At 37.7% G+C, this 22,340-nt stretch overlaps 3 protein-coding genes across 3 annotated transcripts in view; 1 reads left to right on the top strand and 2 right to left on the bottom strand.

Moving 5' to 3' along the window:
* Nucleotides 1-4,467: 4,467 nt before the first annotated feature.
* The window catches only part of LOC140158818 (gamma-butyrobetaine dioxygenase-like), a 32,931-nt gene continuing 15,058 nt past the window's right edge, over nucleotides 4,468-22,340 (top strand). The window contains exons 1-2 of the mRNA XM_072182046.1: nucleotides 4,468-5,306; nucleotides 6,268-6,373. Coding sequence (XP_072038147.1) covers nucleotides 4,675-5,306; nucleotides 6,268-6,373 — 738 coding nt within the window. The 5' untranslated portion in view covers nucleotides 4,468-4,674. The remainder of the gene's footprint in view (nucleotides 5,307-6,267; nucleotides 6,374-22,340) is intronic.
* LOC140158819 (uncharacterized) lies at nucleotides 12,575-15,875 on the bottom strand. The gene is made up of 4 exons (XM_072182047.1): nucleotides 15,845-15,875; nucleotides 15,139-15,298; nucleotides 14,569-14,675; nucleotides 12,575-13,712 (listed from the first exon to the last, which is right to left on the bottom strand). Exons 1-4 carry the CDS (start codon nucleotides 15,845-15,847, stop codon nucleotides 13,608-13,610), a joined length of 375 nt encoding a protein of 124 aa, XP_072038148.1. The 5' UTR covers nucleotides 15,848-15,875; the 3' UTR covers nucleotides 12,575-13,607.
* Nucleotides 16,967-18,793, bottom strand: LOC140158365 (uncharacterized). The gene is made up of 4 exons (XM_072181457.1): nucleotides 18,734-18,793; nucleotides 17,743-17,841; nucleotides 17,434-17,545; nucleotides 16,967-17,076 (listed from the first exon to the last, which is right to left on the bottom strand). Exons 1-4 carry the CDS (start codon nucleotides 18,791-18,793, stop codon nucleotides 16,967-16,969), a joined length of 381 nt encoding a protein of 126 aa, XP_072037558.1.

The raw sequence follows: 22,340 nt of genomic DNA, 5'->3' as shown, positions 1-22,340 counted from the left end.
CCATCACCCTTCCACGCCCAGATGACCAATTGTGGATTGTTACAGATGGTTCTGTCAAGAAACACAGTATTGGATCAACTCTGTATGTTACTCGCAATGATAAACCACTCCTCGCTGGATTCTTCAGTGCCAAGCTTCGTGGTCGTCAACCTACATGGCTACCCTGTGAAGTTGAAGCCCTTTCAATAGCAGCCTCTACCAAGCACTTCAGCCCTTTGCTCATTCAGTCTCATCACCATGCGTGTATTCTCACAGACAGCAAACCATGTGTTCAAGCCTACGGGAATCTTTGTCGTGGAGAATTCTCCACAAGCCCACGGGTTTCAACATTTCTGTCTACCGTCAGTCGCTATCAAGCATCTGTACGCCACCTTGCTGGGTCTGCCAACATTCCCTCCGATTTTGCAAGCCGCAATGCCCCTGATTGCACCGAACCAGTGTGTCAGATCTGTAACTTTGTGAAACGAGAGGAAGAATCCACAGTTCTCCGTATATCTACCCAAGACATTATGTCTGGGCATGCCCGCCTCCCGTTTACCAGTAGACCAGCCTGGACAAGTATCCAGCAGGAGTGCTCCGATATGCGACGATGTCATGCACATCTCACACAGGGCACAAGACCGTCTAAGAAAGCAACCAATGTGAAAGATGTTAAACGATATCTTCAGGTAGCTTCAGTCGCCAAGGATGGTTTACTAGTTGTTCACCGTGATCAGCCATTGTCACCTACGCGTGAGTGCATCATTGTCCCCGCCAAGTTCTCAGTGGCTTATTAACAGCACTTCATATTCAACTTGATCATCCCACACGACACCAACTTCGCTCAGTCACACAGCGCCACTTTTATGCCCTGGATCTGGATAAAACCATTGACCAAGTCACATCAGGCTGTCACCATTGTGCATCCCTCAGCAACATACCCCAGTCACTCCTGACCCAGTCGACAGGTGACCTCCAGAAACTGTTGGTGTATCCTTCGCTGCTGATGTCATACGACGCAGTCGTCAGTGCATCCTTGTACTCCGTGAAACCTCCACATCTTTCACCACGTCTTGTATTATTGACAATGAACGTCATGACACTCTCCGGGATGCTTTAATTCGCTTGTGCATTGAACTGCGCCCACTAGATGGTCCCCAGCTGTTATTCGCACAGATCCGGCCCCTGGCTTTGTACGCCTTGCTCAGGACAATCTCCTCAAACAGCACCGAATGACCATTGAGATAGGCCGCATCAAGAATGTCAATAAAAACCCAGTTGCTGAGAAGGCTATTCGGGAACTAGAAGATGAGTTGATTCGCCTCGACCCATTGGGTGGCCCCATAACGGACCTCACCCTTTCAATCGCCATTGCCAACTTAAATGCCCGCATTAGGTCACGTGGTCTTTCTGCACGAGAGATGTGGTACCAACGTGATCAGTTCAGCAATCAACAAATCCCCATTTGTGACCAGCAGCTCATTCAGTCACAACATCAGCTCCGCAAGTCTAATCACCCATACAGCGAGCGCTCGAAGACTCCCCACAAACAGCCTGTCGTTTCCTCACCAATTGATGTTGGTGATCTTGTGTACCTTAAAACTGACCATGATAAATCACGTGCCAGAAATCGGTATTTGGTTACTTCAGTTGACAGTACCTGGTGCAATGTGCGCAAGTTCATAGGCTCACAGTTAAGGAATGCCTCATATCGCGTTAAGAAGTCTGAATGCTACACAGTTCCATATCAGCAAGAGCACACACCACATCCTCGACCAGGTCGCCTTTATTCATATGGTACTGGTAGCGATGATGATGACCCTGTGGACAAGAGTCCACAGCCACCGGTTCCTCCTCTCATCCCACTTGAGCTTTCTACCCCTGCATCTAATGATTTAAACAGCGAGCAGAGCATTCAGCCTGCAGAGTCTAGCACAGACATGCATGAGCTTCATTCCCAGAGTCCTCCCATAGCATCAGCAGATAGTCCTTCAACAACTTTAGCAGATGCTGATCCTCCTTCAACGCCAACAGATACCGGTCTTGCAATCAATGGCCCAAGACGTTCTGAGCGTCACCGCAAGCCACCACCACACCTCCAGGACTTTGTGGTGGATTATTAAAGCAGTCCACAGCAATTATTTGAACTCTATGAGTATGAGAGTCATCTTGTAAATATTTTCCCCTTTGAAGCGTTCCAGTACTTTACACACAGTTGTGTTCTGCTGATTGCGTTATTTTTGACTTTTGAATTTGATAATTGGAAGTTTCCATCGTGTTATGAACTATTCTGAACTGTTATCGCGTTAGTTCTTCATTAACTTTTATCATGGTCACCATGATGAACTCAAAACAAGACAAGGGAAGAAGAAATCAAGAAGAAAAGTGGCCACGCCAGTTGTGATTCAGCCCTGTACAAGTTGACAGGCTTCAATAGTGTTGTTGGGAGACAGGCTCCTTCTAACTACTGTTGCTACCTGCTATTCTCCATTCTGCAAGTTGCTCTGCATGGCAAGGTTAGTGCATGATTGTCGTGACATAATTACCACACAGTAACTATAGTGGCGTACAGATATCCAGAAAATGAAATTCTACGATTTGACCCCAGATGACCTTTGACATGACCCTTGCACAGTGTTCCAAAATGTTCCCCAGGTCAGTAAGTTTCTTGTTGTGGAGTTTGAGCCCCGTACCCCTAACAGATGTCCAGAAAATGCATTTAGAAAATTTGACCTCTACATGACCTCTGACCTGACCCCTGCAAAATGTTCCCCTGGTCATGAGATTTGTTGTCACTGAGTTTGAGCCCCATACCCCTTACAGATATCCAGAAAATGAAGTTATAAAGATTTGACCCAGATAACCTTTGACCTGACCCCTGCAAAGTGTTCCAACATGTTCCCCTGATCATTAAGTTTGTTGTCACCAAGTATCCCTTACAGATGTCCAGGAAATGCGTTTCTAAAATTTGACCTCTGCATGACCTTTGACCTGACCCCGCAAAATGTTCCCCTGATCATCAGATTTGTTGTCACCGAATTTGAGCCCCATACCCCTTACAGATGTCCAGATAATGCAATTATAAGATTTTACCCCTTAATGACCTTTGACCCCAATTCTGTATACAAGTTATAGCCGTGTGGTATAGCCGATGCATATATGCAAATGACATCATTGTACTATATAATATGTGGCAGAAGAAGCATTATGATGATGATGATGGTTAAATACCGGAAATTCCCCCTTAATGACCTTTGACTCCAATTCTGTTTAGACCCTATGGGCACTGGATATAGGCGATACATATGTGCAAGTGACGTAATTGTTGGGTGTAACATGTAGGAGAAGAAGCATTTTGAAGTTATTGCCAGAAAGAAGAAGAATAAGACCACGAACACAGCCGTGTTTTGACGCCTTAATGACCTCAAAATATATAAAACGCCCATAGACATTAGCTAATGTCAATGTATGGGTGCAAGTGGCACCACTTTGCTATGTTATTTGTGGCAGAAAGGGGCATTTTGAAGGTTTTTCGTCTCAGACCGGAAGTGACCCCTTAATGACCTTTGACCCCAAATGAAAAAAATACCACATGTACAATAGGTAAACACAATTCACGTGTGAATATACCATCACCCTCCAATGTTTTTCTTAGCAAATAAAAATTTTTGAAGGTTTTTCGTTTTATACCGGAAGTGACCCCTAATGACCTTTGATTCCAAATTTGTGAGGACCCCATAGACACTGGGTAATAACAATGCACGTGTGCAAGTGGCGTCACTGTCATACGTAATTTGTGGGAGAAGAAGCATTTTAAAGGAATTTCGTTTTATACCGGAAGTATCCCCTTAATGACCTTTGACCCTAAATAAAAAATACCACATATGCACAGAGTAACTACAATTTATTTGTAAACATACCGTTACTGTCCTATGTTTTTCTTAGCAAATAAAAAATTTTGAAGGTTTTTCGTTTTATACCGGAAGTGACCCCTTAATGACCTTTGACCCCAAATCTGTGAGGATCCCATAGACACTGGATAATACCAATGCATATGTGCAAGTGGTGTCACTCTCCTACGTAATATGTGAGAGAAGAAGCATTTTGAGTTGAAATCACGTTTTTGACCCCTATGACCCCTGCTTGACCTTTGACCCCACGAGTTTCATATGACATGTAGGGGCATGGTCAATGATGGTTGTGACCAAGTTAGGTTAAAATCGGTACAAGCATGTAAGTGCTAGAGCAAATGTAGTGGTCGGCAGAAAGAAGAAAGAAGAAAGAAAGAAAGAAGAAAGAACCTGTAAGAAAAAAGACACAGCCGTGACTAACGTCACGGCTGTGTAAGAAGAAAGATCGGATAGCAAAACAGTACCTAGCTGGGTGGGGGGGGGTTGTAAACCCCCAGCTAGGTAATCATTCATAACCTTCAAACTGCATTATATTAACGCGGTATTGTGCTCTTATAGCCGGCAGTAATTTTACGTCCAGACTCCAATCATAGACCATGAAAAACAACTTTGTTAGGAATGTTGATGCATGATGTTGTCGTTATAAAATTAGATTCGAAAACAAAATTGTTTGTTTGTTTGTTTGTTTAAACGGTCGCTCCGTGTGGAGACACGAAAGGAAGTAAATCCAATCTCAACTGCCACTGAGGCTTAAGAATTTGTATCGCTTTTTTGCCTGATATGAATGATGCTGTCGTTACAAATTCCGGGGTTAATTCGTTTACAATTTCGCAGGGCATGTTTGCGTGTTCCATACAGTGCAACAACAACTGCAGTAAGAGGTTGTAAAATGACTACATTTACACGAGTCGAGCTTGATCACCCTTCTCGGTCTTGTCTTTTAAAACATGATGACGGGAATCTTATTGGAACATATCCTTACGTGTGGTTGCGAGATAACTGTCGATGTGACAAATGTTTTCATCCTTCTTCACGTGGTCGTCTTGTACTCATGGCCAACTTGGACCCTGATATCATTCCAGAAGGAGCAGAAGTAGGGGACCAAACGTTGAACATCAGATGGCCGGATGACCACCGCAGCCAGTTTCCACTCTCGTGGCTTAAAGAGATGCAATTTTCCGATATGAGTGAGGATCCCGTGAGCACACCAGTTCGTCAGTTGTGGGGCAACGAGATGCAACATAAGATACACACGTTTTCATTTGCTGATGTCCTAAATAATGACAAGAGTCTTCATGATTGGATAGAAGCATTGCAGGTTCATGGGTTGGCACTCATCAAAAATGCGCCACACAAAGAAGGAGCAGTTCTTGAAATAGGGAAAAGGATCTCATTCTTGAAGACGACAACTTATGGGTGAGTAGGCCTACTGTATATGAAGAACCGCATTCATATCATATTGTTAAAGAAACATGGGTATATATATATTGGGGTAAGTCGGACAGTGGGGTACATGTCTGCAGAATTCCTTTTTTTTTATTGATTTTATAAAACATAATACATCGATAATTTGACATATTCGTGAACCAGTGGTGTACTTCCCAGCAAACACAAAAACGTTTTAAAAACGTTTTAAATAAGTTATATTTGGGCTTTTGGTTTAGGTAAAAACGTTTTAATAACATTAAAATGTCGGGTTATATAAAGGTCATGATAACGTTTTAAAACGTTTTGTATGAAAACACACTACAACAATATTTTTAAATGTTTTCAAAAAGTGTTATTGTAAACTATTTTTGCAAACATTTTTGCCAAATATTGTGTTAATACTTAAATAACATTATGTTCAAATGTTTGAACCCAGCAAACACAGAAATGTTCTTAAAATGTTTTTTTCAAAATCTTTTAATAACATTTAAATGTCGGGTTATATAACGGTCATGAAAACGTTTTTAAAACGTTGTTGAAAATATTTTGGGCAAACATTTTTCGCAAAATATTTTTTCAACCCCAAAATAACATTATGTTTAGAATGTTTTGTATCAAGTTTTCAAGAATCTTTTTGGAATGTTATTAAAACGTTTTTATACCCTTTATATAACTCGACATTTAAACGTTTTCTGTAAAACATTTTTGTTTGCTGAGCAGTAGATTATCAAAAATGTTTTTAAGTTGATGAAAACATTTTATACTCTTAATATACCCTTTATATAACCCGACATTTAAACGTTTTCTGGCAACCTTTTATAACCTTTTGCGAATGATGTCGAAAACGTTTTGTGTTTGCTGGGTTAGCTGTAGCTACAATCATGGAAAAAATGTGTTGGGACAACTGGTCAATTTTTATACTCCTTGTTTTTGTTTCTTCACTTTTCAGGGAAATATTTCAGGTTTTCGCCAAGTTTGAAGCAAACAACCTCGCTTACACCAACGCAGAGTTAGGACTCCATACTGATCTGCCTTATAATGCTTACCCACCGAATGTAGGAGCCAATAAGTATAATTTGTGTTCTTTTGTATTGTATTATTTGGAGAAATCGGGAAAGTGGAAAGATTATCATTTCGGAAAACATGTTCACACTCACTAAAATAATAAAGAGACATGTTAGACCTACTCCAAATTAGAAAAATACAGTACTTGTTTTAGATTTAAAAAATTTACTGTTTTGGCAAATAAAACAAGTTAATTGCAATGATTTTAGTGAAAAAAATAACGGGCACGACCGATGCGACGATTTTGCGTTTCGTGGTTGTTTTTTTTTTTTTCTTGTAAAACAGCCTTTGGGGGCTGAAGTGGATTAATTTGATTTTGAAGGAAATCTTTTCAATTAAAAAACCCAGAAATTTTCAATTATATTTGCCAACTTTTCAAGATTTCTGTGATATTTAAGGGTCATAAGGGCCTCTTCCAGAAACTCGGTGACAATCAAAAGATTAGCCGAACGCGAACTTCATGTTCAGCGATGTTTTGAACGTTTCAGTGCACCACTGCACCAGACAATATCGGTTACGGGGTTCGTACAACTCCCGCCCCCAATAGCATGCTTAGTAATGCTGGTTTCATACCTTCCTGCCGCTTTCCGCTTTGCCGCTCTGACGACGATTTTGCTTCACGGCGCAGTCGCACTAGAAACGCTAGCGGTGACCAGCGGCACGCATATATCAATCACTCCTTCGTTCTTTGCCCACTAAAGCGGTGGATCGCTAGGTGTTGAAATCAAGTCAATTCGGGAGCGCGGAGCGGCGTCGCTCTGACGTATGAGAATAGGAAACGATTTTTGGCGATGTTGAGCGTTGAGCGGCAATATTGGCTTTCAGTCATGCCGCTGTTGCTCAGCGGCGTGCTACTCCGCTTGTAGAAAAGAGAGCGTACCACCATTAAAGGCGCCACGGGAAAGGGCGTACTTTTAGATCTGGTTTTGGCACTTGAAATACGTATTTCAACTATAAAGCTTGGTATCAAAATAATTACATATCTGTTCATAATTATCATGTGTAGAATCTTATTCTTTTAAGGGGGTACTACACCCCTGGCCAAATTTGTGCCTATTTTTGCATTTTTCTCAAAAATGATTACACACTGGTAACAAAAGTTATGTATATTATTGGGGCAAGGTATCCAATAATATTACTACACTGAAATTTCAGTGACTCAAGACAAGCGGTTCAGTATATATGATAGGAAACGAGGTACAGCCTAGCGGTACCTTATTTCTGATCATAAATAACAAACCGCTTGTCTTGGGTCACTGAAATTCTAGTGTAGTAATTGGATTCCTTGCCCCTATAATACACATAACTTTTGTTACCACTGTGTTATTAGTTTTGACAAAATGCAAAAATAGACAAAATTTATCGAGGGTGTAGTACCCCTAAGAGTATTATATTGTTACTATAGGCCTACCTCATAAATATTCACTAGGTAATCAAGACATCTTATTGGTTAGTATTGAATACTTCCCTCAAAACGTGTTGTATTTGTATACTAACCACCGACCTTTTTTTTTTTTTTTTTTTTTTTAAGCAAAAATGTGCAAATTTAAGGGGGTACTACACCCCTGGCCAATTTTATGCCTATTTTTGCATTTTTCTCAACATTTATAGCACATTGGTGACAAGTAAGATATGTATATTATAGGGGCAAGGACTACAACTACTGTGCTGAAAATTCAGCAACTCAAAGCAAGTGGTTATTGATTTATTGATCATTGTTGGTTTTCCCTCATTTTTGACTGTAACCCCACAACTGTTGTCAGTGCTGAAATAAAATTTACAGTGCAGTAGTTGTAGTCCTTGCCCTATAATATACATATCTTACTTGTCCCCAATGCGCTATAATTTTTAAGAAAAATGCAAAATGGGCACAAATTTGGGCAGGGGTGTAGTACCCCCTTAACCTTAAAAAGTCACTCAATTTTGGAAACCGGACGTTGTTCACATTCGCGTTTTCTGGGTTTTTTTTAATTGAAAAGATTTCCTTCAATTTTTTTGATGAGCAAAAACATAGGGCCTACATTGCTTAACATGTTCAAAAGCACTTCTGTTAACTAGTTACTTGCAGTTTCATGCCACACCAAATAGGGCCTATAGATATTTCCCCCTCCAATTTCATTTTGTCAAGCAACTATAGATGCTTGTGTTTTGCATATAATTTTTGAATATAGATTCTACCAGTGAAGGAAATAAGCTGAAATACTTCATATATTGTGTATTTTTTGTTATTAAATAATATTCACATAAGCTTTTCACCATAACACCTATTACTTCAATTAGTTATTCTTTGAGTTACACACATAACAATATACAGATTTAAACTATAAACACTAAATGTTTGGCTATTAGTAAACTCAACTTTAACCATATGGATTGCAGCGTGATTCAACCCATAATCAAATTCTTGTGATATTGTTAAACTTTTATGTCAATATGTCCCCAGATATAGTAGCATATAATTGCTAACCTTTAGGGTCAAACACTCTAGATATCAGGTTAACGGGCGCTTAAAGGGGAGTTTGAATACTTTAAAGGGGAGGCAAATGGGAGACCATTTAAATTTAATGGAGGAACTTAAATCCAACATCATCAATCAACGTCGTGCTGGGGGAGAATTGTTAACATTTTAGGTCAACAATTCAAAAGGGATAACGGGGAGTCTTAACGGGGTGGTTTTAAAATTTTAACGGGTAAATATGTTACGGAGCGTCGTTAAATGTCAAAGGGGCTGCCGGCTGGTCATAAAGGGGACTCAAAGGGGCCCTGTGATTTCAAAGGGACAATTTGGAGAGGATCCCTTATCCAATTGTCATGACATTATATTATCCCAGTAAACACCGATACGTCGGGCCTACGTTGGCAATGGGTTGGACATGGCGGGAACACGTCGGAGTCGCCCTTGCTTCTTCGGAACGGCGTCGGGCCTACGGCAATGTAACGACGTCTTCTTCAGATAGTTGGAACCCAGCTAACCAAAAAACGTTTTCTGAACGTTGTGAGAACGTACCGTTGACGTTTTCTAGACGTTTTGATAAAACGTTTTTAAAACGTAATTTTGTGGAGGGTTTTGACGTTTTAAAAACGTTATTAAAGACGTTCTAAAAACGTTTTCACAACGTAAAAGACGTTTTTAAGGCCTATCTTTCCGTTACCCAAGACGTATCCAGGACCTAGAGAAAACGTATTGGACGTTCTAGCACGCAACTAACGTACTAAGAACGTTGCAGAAACGTCCAAAACGTCCTGAAAACGTTATAGCAACGTAAAAAACGTATTGGAGGATGCATTACTCACCACCAGAAAACGTATGTTACGTTTCTACTACGTTTTTTAGAACGTTTTCTTGACGTTTTAGTGACGTTTAGAAAACGTGCTATGTTTTATTAGTTAAAAGTCCAAAACAAATATCAAATATTATCAAATTAGGCCAATACAAAATTCATGAAACAAATTAGTTTGGCAAATTAGTGATACTTACGACTTATACGACACATAATAAATCACACAAGACAATTAATGTTGATTTGATGTGATTCATTAAACTTTATTCCTGTGTATGAATATTATTCTTCATTCATTTTCGTTGAAAATACTGCTGAAACATAAATTAATTTTATACAAACATGCTATGCAAAATCACCCCATGGAACATGTGGAACTTGTGTTACCATGTATCGAGTCAACTATTGTCATGACCATTGATGACTGTTTATATACACTCTATTACTCGATTTATAATAATTATTGTTTAATACATATGCATGGATGGAATACTCATGAAACCCGATTATTGTACAATTAAAAAAAAAAAAGTTTTAAAACATGATTTATATACATGAAAACCCTCAAATATATATAAGTTACTATTTATAATTGAAGACAGAATAATATTCAAAAGACTAGTTTGCGTATAATGTCCTGTCAACCAGACCAAAAATGCCGTTCTGCGCAGGTCAGCAACCAATCACACCGCGCCTTTGCCCTGACGTCAGACGCAAACTAATGTTTTCAATTCGGTCTTCAGTTAAATTCGACAAACTTAATTGATTACTCTCACGTACAAAGCGCAGTTAACACTCTAAGAAATAAAGGTTCTAAAAGATTCTAAAGTTGTCTTCTCAGGAGAACCCTTAGACGTTTTCTAAAGAACCAAATATGGTTCCAAGACCATCGAAAATGGCCCCCAAGAGGTTCAAGATCTAAGAGGTCGGGTTCTCCTGAGATGACAATTATTTCTTAGTGAGTTGATGATGACTAGACTTGAAAGTGCTCGTAACTTTTGCCAACACTTTGCTAAAATTAAGTCATAATTATTGTTCATGGTTTACTTTAATTTTGTAGAATTTTGCCATAGGCCTACTGTGTTCGTAATGAGTTATAATGTCTAGCCGCTCTCTAATTTAATTAGCATTTATGCAAAGTAACGTGGTCCGGTTTGACACTATGACAAGAACGTATTTGCGCGATGTTGACAAGTCACAACTCACAACGAATATATGGCGACGGAATTAACAACACGTATTTTGATTGACCAAGTTTTAAGGCAGAATTCTGTGAAATAAAAGTACCATGAACATTTATGCATTTATTTTAGGCATAATATTGGCAAATGTACAGTTCATGAGCCTTTTCACGGCTCATTACCTAAATTGATTAAATGTAGGCCTATAAAGGTGATAAGTCTGCATTTCCCTTATGGAACCAGCCCCGTTCTCAAACCGCGACGCCTCTCGAACAGCGAGCGGAGCGAGCAGCGAGCGCAGTGGAAAATCATCATACAGGTATCAGAGTACAGAGTGCTAGGAACTACCGGTACCCAAAGCATTAACGAGCAAATTATTCCTATAAACGAACCTACGTTCGTTTTCGGCCGTTATATTCCTATCTGCCAGAAACGTAAAACCGCAAATGTTGAAAATTATCTTCTTAAAAGAAATATTTTTACAAACGTCATTGAGTTTTGAAACCCACTCCCAAAAAGCGCTATCTGTTTTGGTTGTTCCTTTAAGGGATGGGGTATGAACGTTTGGACAAAATTTATTGTGGGACATATGAGAGCACATCAGACATATCGAATTGCATTCTGAATACGAAGAATGTCCTTCTGATATCAAATAATTTTGATTTTTTTTTAAATTCGCAATGTAATACACATTTTATGTGAAATGATTAAAATTGAAATTTTGAAATTAACAGTACTTGCAGTTAACTTTATAAATTTTATGTTTTATACTTAAAGTGTATTTATTTAGGATAAAAAGCCGACGATCAATTTAGACAATTTTGACCTTTCGTATTGGAGATATGGATTTTTTTTTTTTTAACACACACAAAAAATAGGTCTTTTTGGGAAAAATTCCATATCTTCAATATGGAAAGTCAAAATATTCAATTGATCGTCGGCTTTTCCTCCCAGCTACATACACTTTAAGAATATATCATTAGATTTATAACATTTACTTCGAGGACTGTTAATATCAAAAATGTGAAAAATATCAAATTTTAATAATTTGTCATAAAATTTGTATTATACTGTTAATTTAAAAAATGAAAATTATTTGATATCAGAAAGACATTCTTCGTATTCAGAATGCAATTCGATATGTCTGATGTGCTCTCATTCCCCACAAAAAATACTGTCGAAACGCTCATTCCAGATCCCTTAATGTCATTAAACACATCAAATAATTTGAATACGCACAGTCTAGTCTCAAAGATAAAATAAAGTTCAATTGAAGTGTTGTGTGAAAACTCCTCAAATTGAATTATTACCTCTTTACTAGTGTCCCCAAATACTACGTAAAACCACTAATTTACATTGTTTACGCAACATACAAATAATATCATCACTTCCGTTGCTGATGGGCAGAGCGATTAACTGTAAACCGTTGACAAGAGCGTACTTGCGCGATGTTGACAAGGCGCAACTTGCGAGTATGGCGACAGAAATAACAACACATACGGCGTGTAAAACACACATAGTAGGCCTACGCTTCGGATCGGAGGCGCATTGTGAACATCGCGGAAGTATGCTCTCGTCAAAAGTTTTATACAGCAAATTAAAATCACGGTAGTTACTATAATCGATAAGTCGCTATAATCTGAGGCAGAATTTAAAAGTCCGAGTACCGGTACGACATTTTCGGTCTGGTTGGCAGGATGTCAGACGCAAATTAGTCTTTTAATTCGGGCTCAGATTATAGCATGCCCTCGAGCGTCAAGTCGCAAGCATATGGCCTTTAATGCAACTTTGACCAAAGGGCCGTTCATATTACGCCGCAATTGCGGTGCGGTGCCGCACTCCAGAATACTTACGATATTGCAATGAAGTTCAATATATTTTAACTTGGAAATGCGACGAGTAGCGTTGAGTTGAGGCAAAAAGTAATCGATATATCGGTACCGCATCGCACTGCATTGCGGCGTAGTTTGAACGGACCTCGACGCTGCAACAATAAGGCTTTTTGAAGTATGACGGGCACAAATGGAGATGGTGTACTTTTATTTGGGTGGCCTAATCTTGTGTATGCTTTCTTTCAGCATGTACAAAAGATTACCCAAATCAAAGTACTCCTCTTTTGTGCCCGCCATACTTCAAAAAGGCTTAATAATCAGCGATTGTGGAAACGCACTCAGCGAATACTAGTGTGATTATACATGTACACTGGTGAAGTGACGTAGTTAATCGAATTAACTACCATAGCAATAGATGAATAAAATGTTGACTGTATCCCCCGTAGTAGGCCTACAACGTCCATGCGGTACCGATGCATTGAACCATATATGTCAAAGAAATGCTAATCACTTGCACCTGTAAGATTAGTCTGTTAAAAAGAGCGGTATTGTATTCAATCTATTATATGATTGAAGACAGGTGATGAGTGCAACCTGCTGTAGGCCTAGTGCAGAGCGATCTATTCAAAAATTGTATTAATCTATTGCTATGGTAGTTAATCCGATTAGGACGTCACTTCGCCAGCGTATATCGGATAGGAAAAGTTAAAAGCTATAAGTACAGAAACAAAAACATCTTAACATGCTTAAGACATGAGAAATGTTTTAAAATAAAAGTCTGATATATAATCACAGTTATTTTAAACTTAAACCTTATATTTATGGAATATATATACTTCAATAGACAGTGAGCACCTTGTCCGACAATGTTGTATAAAACTAGCATGTTTACCAGTACAGTGTCTGTGGTCTTCAGTTTCAATGTGTCCCCTAGTCTTGTTCTTCCTCTTCCTGTTGGGGGACACGTTCATTTTCGCCGCGCTCATCATCCTCCAATTCCCCTACAGGTACCGCTACATCCACATTCCCAGCTTTCTATAGATGATAAAATGGAAAACAATCTATTTATAAGCATGATCATCATTTTGGGAAACATCATTTTTAAAATTGAACTGAAACCCGATTCCCCTTAAATATATCAGCTCACTAAAATAGCAGCCCTGACAAAATATATATAAATAGGCATAAGAAATTCTATGAATAAAAAAATTCTATCAGGTTATGGTCACCCTTAGATATCCAGACAACTTATTTATATTATCAGTATCATTAATTCTGAGTAATTTTCAAGTTCTGTATAAACCATAACGAAATCATAATGCGTGTGTGTGGGGAGGGGCATGGTGCCCTAAAAACCTAAGAGAAGTGAAAATAAACAAAAATGCCCCATAGAGAAAGAAACATCACGTAGGTATGTGAAATGTAAGGCCAAAAAAGTATGTCTCAGATACATTTGGTAAAATAGCTTTGTGCTATGCTTTATTATTTTTTTTAAACATTATTTTAAGAAAATGAGCTGTGCGATATGCGATATTTTTTCATTTTACATTCAACGAACAATATTTATGCACTTTTTGATATTCAGATACAGAAACATATAGTAATACACTGCAAAAACAGTGTCTAGAGATTGAACACTTTTTTTGTCCTCAATTTGTAAATACGTTTAAAACCTAAACACCAATGTCAAATTTCAAAACATCATATGTTTAATATCTAAACACAAGACATATTTAATTCATAAACATGTTTAGCATTTAAACGTGTTTACAAATAGAGGACAAGGTGGTGTCTAGAATGAGTGCTTATATTATAACCCCTAGACATTGTTTTAGGCCTACATGAATTAAATAAATGAATTTGGCATTTCAGCAATGATATTTGAACTTACTTTATACTTTCTTCCACCTGGAAGATTTGGTGTTCTTTTCAGATAATCTCCAAGTCCCTTCTCTATCCCAACCTCCTTAGCTTGAGGATGATTCTTCATGCAAGCTTCTATAGAAAGGTGGAAATGATATGAGTTCAGTATTAAATTAAACTCCTTTATCAAAATAAACGGTCTGTATCTCAATATTAGGATTTCCCAAAAGCCTACATGTCGACGTGTTACCATACGTGCGGTCTGTGGTCTTAGGGGAAATATTTTTATTTGATAAGTTTATGAATAAAGTATACAATATAATCTAAAATAACAAAAACTAATTGGAAACAGACGTCCGATTTAGGGGTCCGATTTAAATATCCATATTTTAATTTTACACCCACTATGATTGGTTCAGACAGCATGACAAATTATATGCATTCTGTTTTAGGCTTAGCCGATCTTAGCTCTATGGAAGCTTATGGATCTGTTTTCTCACCCAATGTTTGGAAACATACTGTGAAATAAAAGGGAAGGCCTACATGATTTGACATATTATGTTAATCATAGATTATATCTTGGGCTTATGAAACTTACTGACGATAACTTTGTAGAAAGGGCTATCTTTAATGCTCAGCTTGCCCTTTCTCCCTAATACACTGTAGGAGGACCACAAATTGTTCGTTCCCAGCTTCCTCATCACCCTCCTGATGGTTTCGTTGAGATCATGTCCTCCAACAAGACTGAGGTGTCGTATCTGGAATAAAGACATGTGAATCAAAGCTAAATATTTTTAATGCATTATCGCATGGAATTTGGAAGTCAATATCGTTTATGATGTTGCCGTTGTTGATGGTTCAGTATCTTGTGATACTTTGGCACACAACTGAATAAAGTTACTGTGATTTTCATTGCAAGTGCAATATGTCAAACATATTTTGAATTATGGCCTATTTATAAATGATCATGATTATAATTATTGTCTCATTTTGGAAATATAATGTAAAATTTATGTATGTAGCTCTATTTTGTGTTACTTGCAGCAATATTGGCCTGTTCATCCGCGACAAATGGCGGATACATGTTAGATTGTGCACTTTCATACTTCTAAAGCAATATTTAAGTACAGCAGGCTAACTTCCACTTGCAATTAATAATACTCTATATAAATATAGGGAAAGATAATAAATTTACATTATATGGAAAATAGCATAACATTCATTTCCTGAATATTATACATATTTATAACGTGAAAAGTATTGGCCTGAACGACACCTATATACTTTTTTCACAACGAACTTACCATTTTCTTCCGGAATAGTTGTGTCTCAAGTCTTTCGAAACATCCTTAAACTCCTCTACCGTTTGCAACGGTTTTTCAAGAGGATCTTCCTCTGCCTCGTGTGCCTCACCTCTCTCTGGCTGCCTGTTAATAAGGGTGCGCAACAATGTAAGTTGTTCGTCCTGTGCTTCCTCAAGTTTCTGTAGTTTCAGAAGCACACTGACTTGGAAACTAGCTGCAAAAATATAATGCAACAAAATATAACAATATTAACATAAAAATATTAACATTAAATTAATTAAAATTAATATATGCCCCTATATAGCTAGAAGAGGAGGAAAACTACGAAGAGGAAGAATAATGAGAATTGTGTATATAACACTATATAATAATTATGTTCTGTTTTTTACAGAAGTATCGATCAAATCTACTTCGTGAGGCCTGTTATCATGCTATTATTTTCACTTTTAATGGCTAGCTCATTGAAGCAATATGAGTAGCTCAAAAAAAGCAATGAGGAGGGTTATTTTGATGGAGAAAACTTAAAATAAATGTAAAATAGACTTACACTCTGAAGTAGTCACTCTCCGAAAACCTGGAGTGGTTGGTGTTGATCTCATAGTGCTTGTTGAAGCCAGCTGAGGATCGTGGTGACGAGGAGTTGTTGGCAGGTTGGAGGATTTGGAGACTGGTTTGGGGTATGGAGTTGGATCCCTGGATCGTGGTAGACCTACATGTACTTGAGGGGGTTTTGGGTAGGCTCACTTTCTGCATGGACTGTTTTCTTGGACTACGACGTAGTTTTTGCTTGGTGGTATCTGGCTCGAGTCACTATCTATATATAAAAAACATGAACATATTTACAATGGTGATTATATCAGATACTCGGATATACCGTGCGGTTAGCTTTTCCTTCTTCAATGATCTGGAAATTGCAAACATGTTATAAGAAGCATTCACGTTACAAATATGTTATAATAAGAGTCTGGGCCCCGGCCTGGCCCATGCCATAATTTTCAAAGAAACAGCCCTAGCTGACCCTTTCCAAATATACAAATGTATGATTCGTTACTATTAGATTTGCTTTAAATGTCTTCACTATGATCAGTTTCCTCACCATCAGCGCCAGCATCACTGCCTGAATCAAGTTTGGCAGGACGGCGTTTTTCGTTGCATCGTGCCTTCATCGTCTGTTTCCAGATTTGAAGTTTCCTCCGCCTTCCTCGCACAATTCTTTGCTTTCATATAATCTTCTGTGTATGAAAAAAGATCATCACATACAAGACAGCATAGGACAATAGGACCACTCGTACTTTTTTCATATATGTATAATATTAAGGCCTAAAAGGCGTAAAAGTATTGAACAAATAATGTTGAGCAAAATATAGTGCAATTTGTTCTGATTTCAGGTTTCAGGTTAGATTTAAGACCTTTTTTGAACTTCGGACTTACGATTAATTTGTCTACGGCAGAAAGACATGCTTGCTATATATAAGACGTCGGAAAATAATACCAATTTAATAATTTAATTTAATTTAATTTAATAATACAAGTGGTATATCATATTAAAAAGTAGAGATTCTTTCACGATCTATCGATGTTTAACTTACTGGTCAGTTTAATCACCCTGATCTTGCATCTGCCCCACCGCTCCTCATCAGGAATGTCGTGCTTTCTTGCCTTGTAAGCTGGGTTGTGGGTTGGCCAGTAGCAATAATTCTCCTGTATATAATAAAAATAATAAGAAAAAAAATTAGAGAAATTTGTACAAGGGTCTACGGCACTATATTTTATCTGTTTCCCTTTCTCTTTGTCGTTATCAGCTCAACGATATTTGACCGGTTTGAAGAATCCGCATTGAAAATGTCGCTGAAATTATAAATCCGTATTATCGCAAATTATTGTTATAATTAACTTGCCTCTCCTTCTTCATGTCTTCCTCCTCCTTCAATCCACGATGAAGATATCACATCAACGGTAGATTCGTCCACGAAAATAACCACCGCGTACTCTCCCATCTGTACGTAATAACAACAAAAGCATAATAAATGATTTCATAAACATACACCTAGAATATAGCCGTGTAGGCCTACATAACAAGATGGGCCAAGTGCGCGAAATATTACATATTTTTTAGATTTAATCATGCTGATTTGATAAGTGAATCATGTTAACCTGGTTAAGAGGTTTCTTCGATATCGGTATTCCGTGGCCGGTTTCATCCAACAACAAAAAATAGATTTACTAATTATTATAGTGGTCATATTTAATTTATGGGCATGTGCGTGTAAAAATCTCCAATAATTTCCAAAACATGGCAGTCATTCTCATAATAATAATATAAATTACATTAAGAGATCGGGACAACATTTGCACAGTATTTTTGTGGGACATCAAATTGCAATATGAATACGAGGAATGGCCTTCTATGATATCAAATAATTTTGATTTTGTTTTGTTGTTGTTGAAATTTCGATATAACACACATTTTATGACAAATTATTAAAAATTTAACAGTCCTCGAAGTAAGTTTTATAAATTTAATGATAATACTTGAAGTGTATGTAGCTGATGGGAGGAAAAGTCGTCCATCATTTGAAAAAAAGTCTTTTCTTTTGGAGGAAATAATCTGTCTTCAATACGAAATGTCAAAATTTGATGGACGGTTTTACCTCCCAGCTATATACTTTAAGCATTGGTAAGTAGGGCCTACATATCATTAGATTTACTTCGAGGACTGTTAAATATCAAAACACATCTTTTAATAAAATTATTTGATATAGGCTAGGGAAATTCCTCGTATTTAAAATCAGAATGCAATTTGGTGTATGATGTGCTCTCAGGTCCCACAAAAACATGCAGAATGTTGCTTTTGAATACTTTAAAATTAAAACAAAACTTCATTTTTACCATAACTAAAGGCAATGTAGCAAAGTCATGAAGATAGACATGTGTCTGTGTGTCTGTCATCTGTGTCGAATTTCATCGCTTAAGAAGAACAACAACACATACAAAATCTAAATGTTTCCTATCTTCTCTTCAAGTGTCAAACCGCAAACGGATACGTTTTGCTCTTAGTTTTTTTTCAAGTTCCATACGTGGAACTTTCTCTGGATGAATACTCATGGATTTCTATTTTAAGGGTGATACGCCTTCTCTCTCTCCCTGTGAGCCATCGGTTTACACCTTGACGTCCTGCCATCCCCCTCTCTCCCACCTATTTTAATCTAATACTAATGGCCATTCGTTTTCCCAGTCGCCACCCAAACAGGGTGGTGGGGTTATGTATTTTTAAATTGTGATCATATTTGATAAAATGTCATATTTTGTTTTGGTCACATTTGAAAGCTAAAACACCACTAACAACCCTGTAAATATGAACAATATACTAGTAGCTTTTCAACTACTGGAGATGTGTGGTTGATCGAAAGTTGTGAGGGAAGGATAGGGAAGAGGAGCACATATAAAGTCTATGGGAACAGGGCGTTTCGCATGTGTAACTTGAATAAATTAATGACTACAGGGGCTACATGAACTTGATTTTGGTCTTAATTTACAGCTAAAAATTCTACTAGTTGTTTTTAATCATTTTGAACTCATATGCATGCATACATAGGCCTACAGAATCGTCCTGGTCATCGACCTCTTTGATTTTTTTCAGACAGAAGCGCAATTCAGACGTCCCATTTTAATTCAGTGCTTTCAGGCAACACAAACCTAATTTTAAACTAAAAATAAAAACAGATGTGGTCCACTTCCAAGCAATCAATATACATCATTATTCATTTGCAATCATTTCATAAATATTGCAACATTCCATTGTTTAGGGCTAAAATTAGCGTACTTGAACTTCTCTGGGTAATATATGATTTATGAGGTCATACCATCTGTTGTCTTTAACCATGGACTTGGAGTTTGTGACTAACCCAGAACATAGGTCAAGACTGAGGTGGTACAGGTGAAGTTCTGGGTGCACAAAATACACCTCTGGGTGCAATTACCGGCAATACGATAATCATTTCAATGGATTTCCAGTAAACCCTTCTGGTTGACTTTAAAGCAATTATTCAAATTGTGAAGTTTTGGGCGCTAAATACTCCCTTAATCACATGTTGCTTACATATTGGGCAACAACGGCCACTCTTTTTGCACTTGTAATTATTAATGTTACTTCTCACGTGTTCTATTTTTATACTTGATGACTTCTCTTACTACTTTCAGGAATTTGTCTGTGTAAATATATATGATATAGCTGAGAATAATAATATTACTTGTAATTAAATCAGGTATACTAAGTTGTCCGACGATCTGATGATCGAGTGTCGATGAGTGTCATGCTAATCTAATACTCATCTAACACATTATGTCAGATAGATCAGACTTATGAAATAGGTATAATAATTTGACAAACATGACAAAACTCAAGTCAATAAACCACCTTGAATTTCAATCAAATAATTAATTGTAGGCACGGCCTTTCAATTCTGACAACATCGCCGATCTTTTTCAATTTTGAGGTTGCAATTATAAAGCGCTCAATCACGACGAATAGGCCAGCTATACGAATGCATCACGAACATACTTAGTATTTTATTTAGTAGTACGGAATACGGAATTAAACCATGAATATCATCAAATCTTACAACATACTTTTAAGTCAAGAATGGTAAATAATTAGAAACACAATATCCTATTAAAAACATCTTATTAAGTTTAACTCCTCAGCATTTAAAGACTTTCCTCGAATTCAAATTACATCAACCGTCATTGTGGATGCCATATGTCATGTATGTAATTACTCATTGTACTTCACTGATTAAATTGACTAAAAACATACACGCTTTATCATGTTTAATGCAAATATAGTAACAATAAAATACAATCTTACCTTTGTTTGGTAGAACTGAACGAAACAGATGCAAACTAGTGGCAAATGATGGTCATAGACCACAAACCTAGGTGGGGCGTGTTGGTGTTGTGGAGGTATCTGACCCCTGCAAAATTTTCCAAAAATTTTCCCCTGGTCATGTTGTTTGTTGTCACCGAGTTTGAGTCCCTTTCTCCTTACGGATGTCCAGAAAATGCAATTTTAAAATTTGACCCCAGATGACCTTTGACCTGACCCCTGCAAAATGTTCAAAAATGTTTCCGTGGTCATCAAGTTTGTTGTCACCGAGTTTGAGTCCCGTACCCCTTACAGATGTCCAGAAAAGACATTTTAAGATTTGACCTCTATACGACCTTTGACCTGACCCCTGCAAAATGTTCCCCTGATCATGAGATTTGTTGTCACTGAATTTGAGCCCCATACCCCTTGCAGGTATCCAGAAAGTGAATTCTAAGATTTAACCCCAGATAACCTTTGACCCAAAATGTTCCCCTGATCATTAAGTTTGTTGTCACCAAGTTTGAGCCCCGTACTCCTTACAGATGTACAGGAAATGCATTTCTAAAATTTCACATCTGCATGACCTTTGCCCTGACCCCTGCAAAACGTTCCCCTGGTCATGAGATTTGTCGTCACCGACTTTGAGCCCCATACCCCTTACAGATATCCAGATAATACAATTGTAAGATTTTACCCCCTTAATGACCTTTGACCCCAATTCTTTTTTCAAGTTATAGGCGTGTGGTATAGCCGATGCATATATGCAAATGACATCATTGTACTATATATAATATGTGACAGAAGAAGCAGTTTGAAGGTATTTGGTTAAATACCGGAAATGCCCTCTTAATGACCTTTGACCTCAATTACATGTAGGAGGAGAAGCAATTTGAAGTTATTGTCAGAAAGAAGAAGAAAAAGAAAGATTGGATAGCAAAACAGTACCTAGCTCGGGGGTTGTAAACCTCCCAGATAGGTAAGAAAGATCGAATAGCAAAACAGTACCTAGCTCGGTGGGGGGGGGGTTGTAAATCCCCCAGCTAGGTAATCAACATGATCAATGCTCATCATCTGCACATTATTATAATATCCACAACAACCATGACAACCGCCAGTGAACTTCTGAATGGTGAAATCGGAGTAAGTGGCTGACATCACCTGCTTGGAGATCAGTGAAATTAGAGTTGTGACTGGGTTGCAGCAAGGGGTGGTTTTATTACCCAATTGGGAATCAACTTCCAGCTGCAAGTCTGATTCTACTTTTGATCTCTGTTCTGACCATGCTCACTATATAGTATACTTCCATGATTATATGTGCAAGTGACATAGCATTTTGAATTTGTTACAGAGTATGAGTTTTTTGTACCCAAATTTGTCAAAGGTTATTCAATGAATATACAAATATATTGGGGTTCAAGAACTGGGCCATGATAGGTGAGTCTCTGTTGCCAGCGGAAGTACAACACGACTGATTCTAATACCTAGGTTTGTGTAAACCCACCTAGGTAATTAGTGTGCCATGTCTCTGATATCAGTATTAGGCCTATCTGTACAAGATTTTTCAATTGGGACATTTTGTATAGGCCTACATGAATTTGTATTATTATTTTTTTTCATGATTCAGTGATA

Source organism: Amphiura filiformis, chromosome 8 (genome assembly GCF_039555335.1).
Source record: "Amphiura filiformis chromosome 8, Afil_fr2py, whole genome shotgun sequence".
In the NCBI taxonomy this organism is placed as follows: Eukaryota; Metazoa; Echinodermata; class Ophiuroidea; order Amphilepidida; family Amphiuridae; genus Amphiura; species Amphiura filiformis.
The sequence above is the reverse complement of the archived record's forward strand: the minus strand, read 5'-3'. Positions and strand labels throughout refer to the sequence as shown.

Excerpts from the sequence above, each read along its gene's own strand:
- LOC140158819 (XM_072182047.1), bottom strand. Across the intron at positions 14,676-15,138 it reads TTTCTACAAAGTTATCGTCA|AAGCTTGCATGAAGAATCAT; the intron begins GTAAGTTTCATA and ends ACCTTTCTATAG. Across the intron at positions 13,713-14,568 it reads CAGGTGGAAGAAAGTATAAA|AAAGCTGGGAATGTGGATGT; the intron begins GTAAGTTCAAAT and ends TATCATCTATAG.
- LOC140158365 (XM_072181457.1), bottom strand. The coding sequence starts at position 18,793 with ATGACAGACACACAGACACATGTCTATCTTCATGACTTTGCTACATTG. Across the intron at positions 17,842-18,733 it reads CTACATTGCCTTTAGTTATG|ATGGGAGAGTACGCGGTGGT; the intron begins GTAAAAATGAAG and ends TATTACGTACAG. Across the intron at positions 17,077-17,433 it reads CAGGGTGATTAAACTGACCA|AAGATTATATGAAAGCAAAG; the intron begins GTAAGTTAAACA and ends TTTCATACACAG.